This window comes from Oncorhynchus masou, chromosome 11 (genome assembly GCF_036934945.1).
Source record: "Oncorhynchus masou masou isolate Uvic2021 chromosome 11, UVic_Omas_1.1, whole genome shotgun sequence".
Classification (NCBI taxonomy): domain Eukaryota; kingdom Metazoa; phylum Chordata; class Actinopteri; order Salmoniformes; family Salmonidae; genus Oncorhynchus; species Oncorhynchus masou.
In genome coordinates this window covers 38,341,152-38,354,985 of record NC_088222.1, presented here as the reverse complement: position 1 = coordinate 38,354,985, position 13,834 = coordinate 38,341,152, and the positions used below count along the sequence as shown (strand labels likewise).

Below are 13,834 nucleotides of genomic sequence, written 5' to 3'. Positions count from 1 at the left end.
GGACTTACAACAACATCCCATTGAAATAAGGCATTCTGCTCGAAGTGGCGCTTTCCAGACAACTGAGGTTCTAGAACAGACTTTGAGATACGTTTCCTCCGGTTTGGTTGGTGTGGCTTGAAGCAACGAGTGACGTGATTAAATGGTAGCGCCCATGCTAACAGCGTTCCCTATCTGGTCGTTCTATAGAGCACCGGTTCCGTTCCAAAATGTACTAACGCAGCACAGGGTGTCATGTAAAATCTTTCCCAATCGTCCTGGTTGTGACGTCATGTTGTGAAATTCCTCACAGCCTAAAGATTTTCCCAGTTCAATAATTGCACGCGCGTCTCTTTAATGGCTAAGCTCGTGCAGATGTCTCTCTCACCCTTAAAAACAGTTCTGTGGGCGCGTGCATTTGCTACATCTGCCAATACGGACACGCGCATCAGTGGGTTGATGTAAGATGTTTTGCGATTGCAAAGACTTGGCTCTAGTTTTTCGATTGACAGCCGTCTTGAACAAAGATGCATCTCAAACAGAACATGGGAACATCCGCTGAAGGAAACTATCTACTAGGTAAGTGCTAACTTTCTAAGTCACAAGTCATCACAAGCTGACGTTAGTTTCATTTTACTGTTAAGGGGTCTGCTTCTTGTTTCTTTGTTAGTACTTACTCTTAGCTGAAAGTAGCCCCATGGCTTTTTTACTTATAATAGCTAATAAAGTCAGACACTACTTCTATGATATAATGTCTGGCCGCAAACCAACGTTAAAGGTGCATGCCGCCACCTACTGTGCAAGAGTGTGTGGTCAATCACTATTTACAACATTTCTAAACCCTCCTACCTAACTCAGTACTTCTGAGAAAATAAAAAAAAACAGCCCTACTAACTTCTAATACACCCTCCCCCAAATTCCCTCCAAACCCGTCCAATCTCAATGACCCTACACTTCAATCTTTCCCTCTCTTCAACAATAAAACAGCACATGCTCCACCGTTTCATCGACCATACACAAACCAGTCACATGCTTGCCAACCAGATGTAATGAGGAGTTCAATGTCCGCAATCGGGCAAACATCACCTATTCCTTCCTAATCTGACCTTTGAATCTTGGTCCACCGACCTTTCTTTGGAGGGCATATAAACTCAGCAAAAAAAGAAACATCCCTTTTTCAGGACCCTGTCTTTCAAAGATAAATCGTAAAAATCTAAATAACTTCACGGATCTTCATTGTACAGGGTTTAAACACCATTCCCCATGCTTGTTCAATGAACCATAAACAATTAATGAACATGCACCTGTGGAATGGTCGTTAAGACACTAACAGCTTTCAGATGGTAGACAATTAAGGTCACAGTTATGAAGACTTAAGACACTAAAGAGGCCTTTCTACTGACTCTGAAAAACACCAAAAGAAAGATGCCCAGGGTCCCTGCTCCTCTGTGTGAACGTGCCTTAGGCATGCTGCAAGGAGGCATGAGGACTGGAGATGTAGCCAGGGCAATAAATTGCAATGTCTGTACTGTGAGACGCCTAAGATAGCGCTACAGGGAGACAGGACGGATAGCTGATTGTCCTCGCAGTGGCAGAGCATGTGTAACAACACCTGCACAGCACAGGTACATCCGAACATCACACCTGCCGGACAGGTACAGGATGGCAACAACTGCCCGAGTTACACAAGGAATGCACAATCCGTCCATCAGTGCTCAGACTGTCCGCAATAGGCTGAGAGAGACTGGACTGAGGGGTTGTAGGCCTATTGTAAGGCAGATCCTCACCAGACAACAATGGCAACAAGGTCACCTATGGACACAAACCCACCGTCGCGGGACCAAGACAGGACTGGCAAAAGTACTCTTCACTGACGAGTCGCGGTTTTGTCTCACCAGGAGTGAGGGTCGGATTCGCTTCTATCGTCGAAGGAATAAGCGCCTCACCGAGGCCTGTACTCTGGAGCGGGATCGATTTGGAGGTGGAGGGTCAGAGCATCATCGGACTGAGCTTGTTGTCATTACAGGCAATCTCAACGCTGCGCGTTACAGGGAAGACATCCTCCTCCCTCATGTGGTACCTTTCCTGCAGGCTCATCCTAACATGACCCTCCAGCATGACAATGCCACCAGCCATATGGCCCGTGATTTCCCGCAAGACAGGAATGTCAGTGTTCTGCCATGGCCAGCAAAGAGCCCGGATCTCAATCCCATTGAGCACATCTGGGACCTGTTGAATCAGAGGGTGAGGGCTAGGACCATTCCCCCCAGAAATGTCTGGGAACTTGCAGGTGCCTTGGTGGAAGAGTGGGGTAACATCTCACAGCAAGAAATCTGGTGCAAATCTGGTGCAGTCCATGAGGAGATGCACTGCAGTACTTACTACAGCTGGTGGCCACACCAGATGCTGACTGTTACTTGTGATTTTGACCCCCCTTTGTTCAGGGACACATTATTCCTATTCTGTTAGTCACATGTCTGTGGAACTTGTTCAGTTTTTCTGTTGTTGAATCTTATGTTCATACAAATACTTACACATTTTACGTTTGCTGAAAATAAATGCAGTTGACAGTGAGAGGATGTTTCTTTTTTTGTTGAGTTTACATGCCAGCCCTTGTGCTCAGAGTCCCCATCTCTTCTGCCACACAATGGCCTTGATCTTACCTCTACCCAGTGGAACACTAATATCAATTACATCTAGTTTCAAAGCTCTTTTGGCTAATTGGTCTACAATTTAATTCCCCTCTACACCCGAATGATCTGGGACCCGGCAGAATCTCACTAATACACCCATTCTCTCAATTCTTGATAACATTAATACCTCCAATAGCAGGTCACTCCTATTAGATTTACCAGATAACTATTCTACACAGACCGATAATCTGAACATACTATAATTCTAACAGGTTGTACATCCTCACCTACTGGAGGGCAACTATTATCGCCAACAGTTCAAATGGGTATACTGACAGTTCATCTGACCTGTTTCAGTCTTCCAGAGATTTGAGACTGGGAAGGAGATTCACCTTCCAGCACCTCCCTAAGCATACTGCTAAAGCAGCACTCGAGTGGATTAAGGGGAAACATTAAAGTGTCTTGGAATGGCTAGTCAAAGCCCAGAGCTAACTGTGCGTGTGTGTGTGTGTGTGTGGGGGGGGTAGTAGTATTGATGCACGCCCAAGTTCTGTTTTTAATGTTGTCACATTTCTTGTTCGTTTCACAATAAAAAACATTTTGCGTCAACAAAGCGGTAGGCATAATGTGTAAATCAAATGATACAAGCCCCCCCAGAAATCTATTTTAATTCCTGGTTGTAAGGCAACTAAATAGGAAGAATACCAAGGGGTGTGAATTATTTTGCAAGCCACTGTATAGGGAAGCCCCAATACTAATAGCACTGCCTTGAGGAATACCATTGTCAACTCCATAGGCATCACATAAAATAAATCCTATTTTAACTTGAAGAGCATTTTAAATGAGGCCAAAACCCAGTTATCTCCCACCAATACAACATTGCAGCAACACATGGCAACAGCACATGGTAGCAGCCCAAAACCTGGTACAAACATTACTTTGGAGAGACAACAGCACAAAGGGCAAGAAGGTAGAGACAAACAAATCAGCCACAACTGTCAGGAAGTGTCCATGATTGAGTCTTTGAATGAAGGGATTGAGATAAAACTGTCCAGTTTGAGTCGCAAGCTGCAGCGAACTGAAAAGACGAGCGACCCAGGGATCTTTGTGCTTTCGGGACATTTAACAGAATGTGACTGGCAAAACAGGTGTAGTATGTGGAGGATGAGGGCTGCAGTAGATATCCCAGGGGGGGGGGTGAGGCCTAAGAGGGTTTTATAAATAAGCATCAAGCAGTGGGTCTTGCAACAGGTCTACAGAGATGGCCAGTTTACAGAGTAGTATAGAGTGCAGTGATGTGTTCTATAAGGAGCATTGGTGGCAAATTTGATGGCCGAATGGAAAAGAACATCTCACTGCTCGAGAGCACCCTTACCTGCCGACCTATAAATTACGTTGTCGTAATCTAGCATGGGTATGCTGGTCATCCGAATCAGGGTTAGTTTGGCAGCTAGGGTGAAAGAAGAGTGTTGAGAGGAAACCAAGTCTAGATTTAACCTTAGCCTGCAGCTTTGATATGTGCCGAGAGAAGGACAGTGTACCGTCTAGCCATACCCCCAAGTACTTGTATGAGGTGACTACCTCAAGCTCTAAACCTTCAGAGGTAGTAATCACACCTGTGGGGAGAGCGGCATTCTTCTTACCAAACCACATGACCTGTGGGACAGTTGGAGATTGAATTTGAATATTTAAACAATGTTGCAGATGTCAGAGAGACAGTTGTTGAAATCTAAATGTTAGTCTACACGAAATGTGAGAATGTCTAGATACTTTTTATAGTGGAGATCAAGTTAACTTTCCTGCCCGGGTTGACAGTGGATTGCGCAATCGGATAGAACAGAGTAAATAGGCATTTTACCGTCAGATTTAGCAGGTGGTAATTTGTGGAATAGACACCGGCTGGAATGCGTTTTTTAACCAATTAGCATTGAGGATTAGACCCACCCGTTGTATAAACAAAGTTCACATACTGCACATTTTATACAGTTATGTAGTGAGCATAGAGCTATACTAGATTGAGCAGTGGCTATACAGTTGATATAGCCTACAGTGGATGTAGAAATTCAGTATCAGAATAAATAAATCTAAATGCAGAAAGATGAACAGAGTGCAAGTGCAGTTATTGTGTACAGTTCAGAGATGGCTTGATGTGCAAAAGAATGCATAGTCCTATAGTCTGTGCCACATTGCTGTTTGAGGGCCACAGCACGGAGACTGTTCAGGTGGTTGGTTTTGGTCATGATTGACCTGAACCGCCTGCCAGAGGTTCAGCAAAAATCTTTCCTGCATGCCTCCATGCCCTGGAGTCGTGCAGTACCACGATGGAGGCAGCCCATGCACTCTGGCCACCAATGCATGCCCATACACACACAATTTTCACCATAGTTTTTGCTATGATAATTAACTGTACAATCGAACATTTAAAACGACCAGGGTCGCATCCATAGATACAGAACAAAGACCGAACTACTCTGGCCACCGAATTAATAAAATGAGCGACCAGCCGCGTTGGGTAGCAACCCTAGATTTGTTTTGGGACAATCTTGTGGAAGGATTAAATTCATCAAAGCGTTAATGAAAATGTCAATCATTATTTAAATATGTTGCTAACCCGTTGTAGAAAAGTGATAATGCCCGCAAAGCTGGTGCGTGTGCCAATATCCTCCAAACACCGGCTTCTCGGGCATTATCACTTAAGTTAATGCAGTCTGCATGGTCTCTAAAATGTCACTAGCAGCACCATATTACCTAATAATTCTGTGTGTGTGTGTGTGTAAGTAAATGTACTTTGTGAATAAAGGTGATTCTGATAAGTGAGGATTGCCTGGCTGTACCTGTATCAGACATGGGGTGAAAACATTTACCGAGCAACAGTACCCTCAGTTACATATTGGTCAGGCAATTACGGCAGAAATGTTTCCTCCGACACATTGGTGCGGCTGGTTTCCGGGTTAAGATGTGTCAAGAAGCAGTGTGGCTGTGCTTCGGCGGACGCAGGGCTCTCGACCTTCGCATCTCCCGAGTCCTTACGGGAGTTGAAGCGATGGGACAAGACTAACTACCAATTGGATACCACAAAATTGGGGAGAAAGGGGGGTGGGGAAAAAGTCAGTCGTGACAGGACTTGCATCCAAGCCTGAACCTCAGAATCACGTAGAATGACATCCGTAAATACACCGAACATTGACAAATAACATGTGAAAGTATTTTCAGATAGTCTAAACATTGAGCAGATATTGTCCACAAAGTTCATGACTCTTACTTTCCTGATTCCATTTGACAAGTGTAGACCCTTCCATGTGAAAAGGTACATGAAAGGGGACAGTGTGCTTAAGTAAAATAATCAGTCAACGTTTTCAGTTTAAATTTAATGTATATATAGGTAATGCCAGCGCAGTAACAAGCTGAAAATGTGGGTTTCCATCTGTACAACCAGAATGTTTATAGGGATATCTGGGTTAAGGGTTGTGTGGTTGACTGTGGTCTATCTCCACAGAGGAAAAGGGAGCAGCCTCAGTCCATTATTCTTCTACCTCCCTCCATGGTTTAGGCTGGACCTTGCCGACTGGAGACAGATTCCATGTGATGCCGGTTTGTGTCAGTACCTGAAAACGAGGAGACTGAGAATCACAAAACACAACTGATGTGCGTACATAGCAAGTGAATGAATACTCCAAGTGAGGATTTCTGTATAAGCACTTTGTGACAACTGCTGATGTAAAATGGGCTTTATAAATACATTTGATGTTGATGCATAGGGGAAGGAATAATACACACAAGACTATACAAATGTATACATTGTTCTATACCACAAGGTGTTATACAAGGAATGTGCACAAAGAGATTAAAACGTACAAATCCCCAGACAGACACACAAAACGCGAATCCTCCGATCATCAGTCCGGTGCCATACTTGGCATGGAATTCGGGGGAGTGCGTCGAACTGAGCCTCACTTGACGGGCACCTTGTCCTGCTTTGAATATATAAAACAAAATATAGCTGCATTGTTTGCGCAGGGAACAACATCCACACAGTGAGTGATTATCATTGTTGAGGAGGTTATGAGCCCTTGGTTATACTGTTTAACACAGACGTAAAACAATTAACAGGGTCATGGAACGCAAATGTGTTAGCACACAGGACTTATCGTATCCAAAGAGTCGCGAGATGGAATGTCAATGTGACTTCTCCACTGACTATTACATTGTCATGTTGGATCTGTAGTATCGGACTTTCACGTATGTATTTGTATGCTAAACTGGTGCAATACCCAACCTAACGCCTGGCTTTGGGGATGAGGTAACGAGAGTCTAGCTAACTAGCTAGGAGGGAAGTTGACATTGGAAATGACCGTCTGATTGTTCCCCTCACTGCCTGCAAGTTAAGCTAACAATGACAAAGTTACAGAATAAAAACAGACATGACAAATCAAGGTAAAGTTTTTGTAAAAACATTTAAGTGAACAGCATGCCAACTAGTAGCGCTAGCTTGGCTGCTACATTCACGCAGTCAAAATTACAAGCGCTAAAGACTTGGTAACGTTAGGTAGGCTAGCTTCAGACAGCTACTGTTAGCACAGTCACACAATAATTGCTCGTTTACAGAAATGTTCAAACGAACACAAGATGAAGGGATCAGATTTCTATAACTAATTAATTATAATTTATATATAATATTATTATATTATATATTATAATTTCTATAACGATGTCTTACCGGAGACGTTCAGCGCTGCTTTAACAAACCGAAACATGTTGGCTCGACTTGAGGTTTGTAGATACCCTTGAAGAACAAAATGGAAGAACGTTGGCGACAAATACCGGAAACTATATAAAAAGCACTCTACGCTCATGCGCATAACTGACGCTGACTGACATGAGCGTTTTTTTTTTTTTTGTATGTCTTACTGTATGTTTTACTGTTGGTGCGTAATGCACTATGTTGTAAATAAACACTCAACCATCTATAATAATAATTTACTTAAATGATTGCTGGCTCTAATTTTGAAATACCATTATTTTCCCAGTTTATACATCAGTGTCAGGATGGCCGAGTGGTCTAAGGCGCCAGACTCAAGGATCAGCTCCTTCCGTATGAACGGGAATTCTGGTCTCCGAATGGAGGCGTGGGTTCAAATCCCACTTCTGACATACGTTTTGTCACATTTTATATCATACAGGTCCTGTAATTACGTGATAAAATGTTTTACACACTGCAGAGAACTCGGACATTGTGATGAGTAAATACAGTGGTTTAAAATACTTACGTAAAAATACTTTAAAGTACTACTTAAGCAGCTTTTTGGGGAATCTGTACTTTACTATTTATATTTTTGACAACTTTTACTTTCACTTCACTACAATCCTGAAGAAAGTGATGTACCTTTTACTCAAAACATTTTTCTTGACACCCAATGATACTTATAGTCCATTCGAAAGTATTCAGATCCCATGACTTTTCCCACATTTTGTTACTTTTCAGCCGTATTCTATAATTAATTAAATAAATACATAATCATCAATCTACACACAATAACCCATAATGACAAAGTGAAAACAGTTTTTTTTGTTGCAAATGTATTAAAAATATTTACATAAGTATTCAGACCTTTTACTATGAGACTTGAAATTGAGCTCAGGTGCATCCTGTTTCCATTGATCATCCTTGAGGTGACAACTTGATTTGAGCTGTCCACGTTTGGTAAATTAGGATAGATAAACAACAATTATTCAATATAGCAAAGTTAATTGATTTGAACAAAGATAAATGAAACGGAGAGGAAATCTGGTGGAGGTGGTTGAGCAACACTGGGCTGTGACTGGAGCAGAGATGGAAGGAATGGTAGGGAGGTTAGGAGTTTAGGAAGATGGGATGTAGTGGTGGAGTGGAAAAAGGTGGAGGTACAGTAAGTGTAAAGGTTAAGAAAAGTAAGCATGAGGAGCCTTTGCAGGTCTTGTCAGAGGAGAGCAGTGATGATGGAGGTTGGGGTCGCAGTGTTTTACTGAGAGAAGTGGAGTTCAAGGTGATGGTGAAATTTAAGAATCATGGTGGAGTCACGGTGGTGATTCTAACCGCGGTGGCTAGGGATTTGGAGAGTAAAGTTGGAGAGGTTGACTGCTAAAGTTCTTCATGATGGAAGTTTGGTGGTGGTGGTGTGTATCAATGCTAAATAGTATAAGGCACTCAAACTCAAGCACTAAACGTTGAGGATCTGTTATTGCCAAGAAAATTTAGGATTGGGTATATGAGTTACTTAACTCAGCAAAAAATAAACGTCCTCTCACTGTCAACTGAATTTATTTTCAGCAAACTTAACATGTGTAAATATTTGTATGAACATAAGATTAAACAATTGAGACATAAAATGAACAAGTTCCACAGACATGTGACTAACAGAAATGGAATAATGTGTCCCTGAACAAAGGGGTAGTCAAAATCAAAGGAACAGTCCGTATCTGGTGTGGCCACCAGCTGCATTAAGTACTTCACCTCCTCATCATGGACTGCACCAGATTTGTCAGTTCTTGCTGTGAGATGTTACCCCAGTCTTCCACCAAGTTCCCAGACATTTCTGGGGGAAATGGCCCTAGCCCGCACCCTCCGATTCAACAGGTCCCAGACGTGCTCAATGGGATTGAGACCCGGGCTCTTCGCTGGCCATGGCAGAACACTGACATTCCTGTCTTGCAGGAAATCACACACAGAATGAGCAGTATGGCTGGTGGTATTGTCATGCTGGAGGGTCATGTCAGGATGAGCCTGCAGGAAGGATACCACATGAGGGTGAAGGATGTCTTCCCTGTAACGCACAACGTTAAGATTGCCTGCAATAACGACAAGCTCAGTCCGATGATGCTGTGACACACTGCCCCAGACCATGACGGACCCCCTGCCTCCAAATCGATCCATCTCCAGAATACAGGCCTCAGTGTAATGCTCATTCGTTCGACGATAAACGCGAATCCGACCATCAACCCTGGTGAGACAAAACCGTGACTCGTCAGTGAAGAGCACTTTTTGCCAGTCCTGTCTGGTCCAGCAACGGTGGTTTTGTGCCCATAGGCGACGTTGTTTCCGGTGATGATCAATTTCAGAACAAGGTTGTAATGTAACAAAATGTGGAAAAAGTCAAGGGGTCTGAATACGTTCCGAATGCACTGTAAATATATTTAAAACCAAACACTTTTCGACTTTTACTCAAGTAGTATTTTACTAGATGATATTCACTTTTACTTTAGTAATTTTCTATTAAAGGTATCTTCACTTTTACTCAAGTATGACAATTGGAAAATACTTTCTCCACCACTGAGTAAATACTGTTCAGAATTATAGACTAAAAAAACACCTATTATTTCAGGTGGGCTCCATGCACACAATCATGCCCATCATCAATCCAGAGCTTTGTCACTAGTGTGTCCTGAATATATCATGCTCAGGCCCAACATTCATAAACACACATCAACAAAAAACACTGACAAACACCATACACAGGTTGATTAAACATTTGGGTAGATTTATTTATCATATCAAAATATCAGGGTCATGATCACACAAACTAGGACATTCCTTTGTAATGTATTTTGTAGAGTGTTTCCTGTGTTTACCAGTATTTGAATCCAGATTCTGGCCAATTCCAGGGAGTATTTGCCATGGCATACATAATTGGTACAGGAAGCACCTTAGTTCACTCAACATTTTTTATATTTTGTGCTACAGTATGAACATCCTAAAACATACTTCATCCAGTGCAAGCCCTACACTAGCAGTGTGTGGAATTATCAGACCAATTGTGTTATTATTACAAAGTTATGCTGAAAGTGAATGCTAGAGTGAGTATATCAAGCACAATCTTCTCTAACGCATATGAGAAACTAACTGCAGTTCAGTCAGACCGAGTATGTGATATTTAGCTATGCTTAGTGATAGATAACTCAGAATTTTTTTTATAGATACTCTAACACCAGAGCCAAAAAACAAACAAAATATTTCTGATGGAATGTTATCTGCTTGTGTTGAAAATCTGTGGTCATCTCATGATTACAAAAATGAAATACGTTCATCTCAAGCTACAGTAATAGATCTTCCATCAGCATCTACATGACAACTAATAGTACCTATATAACTTTACAAAGACACCACAGAATTCAAGAATTATTCAAACCTTAACCAAAAATCCAATAGATTTTGGTAAATTAAAGTCTGTAGCATTTGAAATTAGCATAAGAGGTGATGGTCCATGAAAATGTGATAATACAAAAACCATACAGGAGAAAGCATTGCGTTCAAATGCAGCAACACAAGGCAATATCCATCACATTATCCTGAAAAAATTAAGGCATCTGAATTTCCCTTGTGTACATGAGTTCTAGTCCTTCTTTTTGTCCTTGACCTCCTCGTCATCTGTGTACTCGGTCGGTTCTTCTCCAGCTTTCAGAAGTTTGCCGACGTAGTCATACTTTTCTGTGAAAGACAGGAAGAAGAAGAAAATTACATCGAGTCCCTCAGAGACCTTCGCCAGACACAACATCAGAGCCATTATCAAGGACATGGTAATCACTGGGTGGAGATCAGCCTTGGCCCAGAAAGACTCCCATGTGTGGTTTTAAATTCACAGCACTACTCAATGGAATGTAGATGAAAGTGTATGAAAAAGATTAATTTTGATGCAAAGTACTATTACATTATGCCCTGGCATGGCACTAACTCTTCTGTCGTTGCCAAGCCATTCAACTGAGGAACACAGAGAAGTTGACTAAAGTACAAAAAGACTGGATCACACAAACACTAGCTATGCCCTGAGGCACAATACAGAAATGGATTTTAAACACCAATCATTCTAAGCCATCAAAACTGTTCGGGGGCATGAAGAACTTGCACTGGGCCATCATTGTAAATAAGAATTTGTTCTTAACTAGTTAAATAAAAACATTTTGTTTTTAAAGACCGTTGAGTGGTGTGTGTGATGTTCACTGCAAGAGGTTCATTCCGCTTGAGGTAGAAGTAGAAAATACAGTATCAGAATTTAAACCAGTGTTTTGTAGCAACTTCTATCAACTCCTGCATAAACTCACGAGTGAACTGGGTCTCCCATTCGTTGAGGCTCTCTTGCTGCATGGCGTTGAGGTCCGAGAGGTCGTCGTGGGTGTCTTTCAGGGCCTCCTTCTCCAGACAAAATGTGGCCAGGCCCCTGGAGGCATCTTTACCAGCAAACACTCCATAGGGACCCTCTGGAAACCATCACACAGACATAAAGTTTGATTTGAAATTCAGCCAAGTATTTTCTGAACTAAAATGTGATTGTGAATAGACAGGTTCTAATAAACTATCAGTGTGTATACATTGGCCGATGACTACCATTTTCTGAAATTATGCAGTTTTATAGTGTAAATTAAATTCCACAAGCTCTCCAACAGACATAGCTGACTGTATTCTATGACAGCTTCAGAGATAGCCCCAACAGTAACCCATTTTTTATAGATGTTGATGCTGACAGAAGGGACAGTCTGAATCTGTGACATGAGAACTAGCATTGCTCTCTAATAGGCCTCAACAAGCCTAACGTTGTGCAACCATATGGTCTGGCTGAATTTCATTTTAAACCTTTGTGCAAGGCATTCACCTGTGTCAAACTATTTATTTTTAAATGGAATGAAGGCAACTGAAACACAACATCATAAACGAGGAGCAGCAATAAGGGATATAGACTATAATAGACTGAAAATACTGCAATTTATACATATTTTCAGAGAGGGCGTTCCTCAGGAGGGGTTGCGTGACAATGCAAGATCAATCAACTCGGTGAGAGGTTACATGCCAACTAGACTGACCACGTCACTAGCAGCTCGCGTGTTGTGAAATTCAAACCTGGGCAAATGATTCATGAATAAGAGAGAGGGGGAGTGGCGTTTTAGAAAGGTCGCAGTTACAATTTAACAACTTTGTAATATACACACATACATATAAATAACAAATTTAGTTATACAATCGAAAGACCAGCAAGCCACTTGGCTACAGTTGCGCCAACCATTATTCTCGGCGGAAATAGCCAAGTCCTTGTTCGACGGACAGCACATGAAAACAAACGTATTTTACCTGGCCCGTAGAATTTCTTTCCTCTGGTTACATCGAACACCTTAAAATTGACAGCCATGAGAATTCTTGGATTTTGCAGCCCATCGTACGGTTGCAGCTCAGTTAACGTGAAATCCCTTTTCTTGAGTTTAGGCAGAGGTTCCTCGACCTCGCCCATATCTGCAGGTTTGTCTCCGCGGAAGATTTTGTACAAAAGAAATATACAGAGGCCAAGCAGACTCAAATTCAACGGGGAAGTAAAGATTTCTTGCAAAATTCCTGGATAAATTTCCTCGGCTCCCTCTGTATCAGCCATGTTTGTTTCTCTATGCTTGGTTGGGACTGTACTGGGACATGAGGCTTTTCGAGGGTGGGATCAATGCACCAATCACAGAGACCAAAAATACACTGTTATGCAGTTTTAACCAATGGGCTTCGTGTTGGAACTGTAGTTTTGAGAAATGTATTACTTAAGAAATAATACCTGAGAACCCGGGAATTATCGTGTGACAACTCACGAGTCCCAACACAAACCATGATCTCATTAACTATGTACCATATGGACAAATAAGCAGAATGTTTTTATGTAGGCCTACTAATAGCAGAAACTCATTGCACATCGAACGTTGCGACAATGGATGTTCTGATTCCCGTCAGGACACAGCCCTTGGGAGGAGTTGTCACACGATAGATAATATCGGTGTTCGGGGGCATTCTTGCATTTATACACCGTTTTTGCCATTACAAAAAAATATTGCCGTTTTGAAACTGCAGTAAAAGTGCAGTATCTGCAGTCGACTGTGATATTTTGGACGCAGTAATTGCAGAATAACTACAGTGTAGTTATTCTGCAATTACTGCGTCCTAGTTATTCTGAAATTACTGCGTCCAAAATACTTCACTGTAACTGCCGTTATACTGAAAAATTACTGTAGTAAAAAAACGTTATTTTAGTAAAAAAACGTTATTTTGGACGCAGTATTTACAACATAATGCAGTTAGACTGCACTTTAACTGCATTGTACTACAGTTATACTGCTCTCTGACTGCAGTCTTGTTTCGTAAGGGTGGTAGCAAACTCAGTCTGCACTATTTTAAAAGAGTGCTGGTCGTTCGTTATTTTCTCACGTTTTGAGCCAGTCCTTAATTC

General features: G+C 41.8%; 2 protein-coding genes and 1 non-coding gene across 4 annotated transcripts; 1 reads left to right on the top strand and 2 right to left on the bottom strand.

Moving 5' to 3' along the window:
- Positions 1-5,961: 5,961 nt before the first annotated feature.
- Positions 5,962-7,787, bottom strand: LOC135548648 (cytochrome c oxidase subunit 7B, mitochondrial). 2 transcript variants are annotated; one of them, XM_064978459.1, is made up of 3 exons: positions 7,330-7,437; positions 6,468-6,583; positions 5,962-6,217 (listed from the first exon to the last, which is right to left on the bottom strand). In XM_064978459.1, exons 1-3 carry the CDS (start codon positions 7,364-7,366, stop codon positions 6,134-6,136), a joined length of 237 nt encoding a protein of 78 aa, XP_064834531.1. In that variant the 5' UTR covers positions 7,367-7,437; the 3' UTR covers positions 5,962-6,133. The 2 variants fall into 2 exon arrangements, 1 of the variants encoding a protein (XP_064834531.1); XR_010456864.1 differs by lacking the exon at positions 5,962-6,217 and having other exon boundaries at positions 6,468-6,586; positions 7,330-7,787.
- trnal-caa (transfer RNA leucine (anticodon CAA)) lies at positions 7,653-7,763 on the top strand. Its single transcript has 2 exons — positions 7,653-7,690; positions 7,718-7,763. It is a non-coding gene; the product is annotated as a tRNA-Leu (tRNA).
- A 2,318-nt stretch (positions 7,788-10,105) lies between the features above and the next one.
- On the bottom strand, positions 10,106-13,045 carry LOC135548646 (membrane-associated progesterone receptor component 1-like). Its single transcript, XM_064978457.1, has 3 exons — positions 12,706-13,045; positions 11,685-11,840; positions 10,106-11,073 (listed from the first exon to the last, which is right to left on the bottom strand). The coding sequence occupies exons 1-3, from the start codon at positions 12,998-13,000 to the stop codon at positions 10,979-10,981; spliced, it is 546 nt and encodes a 181-aa protein (XP_064834529.1). The 5' UTR covers positions 13,001-13,045; the 3' UTR covers positions 10,106-10,978.
- Between the last annotated feature and the right edge of the window lie 789 nt (positions 13,046-13,834).

Bases quoted from the DNA above. Each gene is read 5' to 3' on its own strand.
- LOC135548648 (XM_064978459.1), bottom strand. From the start codon at position 7,366: ATGTTTCGGTTTGTTAAAGCAGCGCTGAACGTCTCCG. The intron at 6,584-7,329 runs GTAAGACATCGT...TATTCAAAGCAG, and splicing joins AGCAGCGCTGAACGTCTCCG to GACAAGGTGCCCGTCAAGTG. The intron at 6,218-6,467 runs GTACGTTTTAAT...CCTCGTTTTCAG, and splicing joins GTGTGTCTGTCTGGGGATTT to GTACTGACACAAACCGGCAT.
- LOC135548646 (XM_064978457.1), bottom strand. From the start codon at position 13,000: ATGGCTGATACAGAGGGAGCCGAGGAAATTTATCCAGGAATTTTGCAA. The intron at 11,841-12,705 runs GTAAAATACGTT...GATGGTTTCCAG, and splicing joins AAAGAAATTCTACGGGCCAG to AGGGTCCCTATGGAGTGTTT. The intron at 11,074-11,684 runs GTGAGTTTATGC...TGTCTTTCACAG, and splicing joins ATGGGAGACCCAGTTCACTC to AAAAGTATGACTACGTCGGC.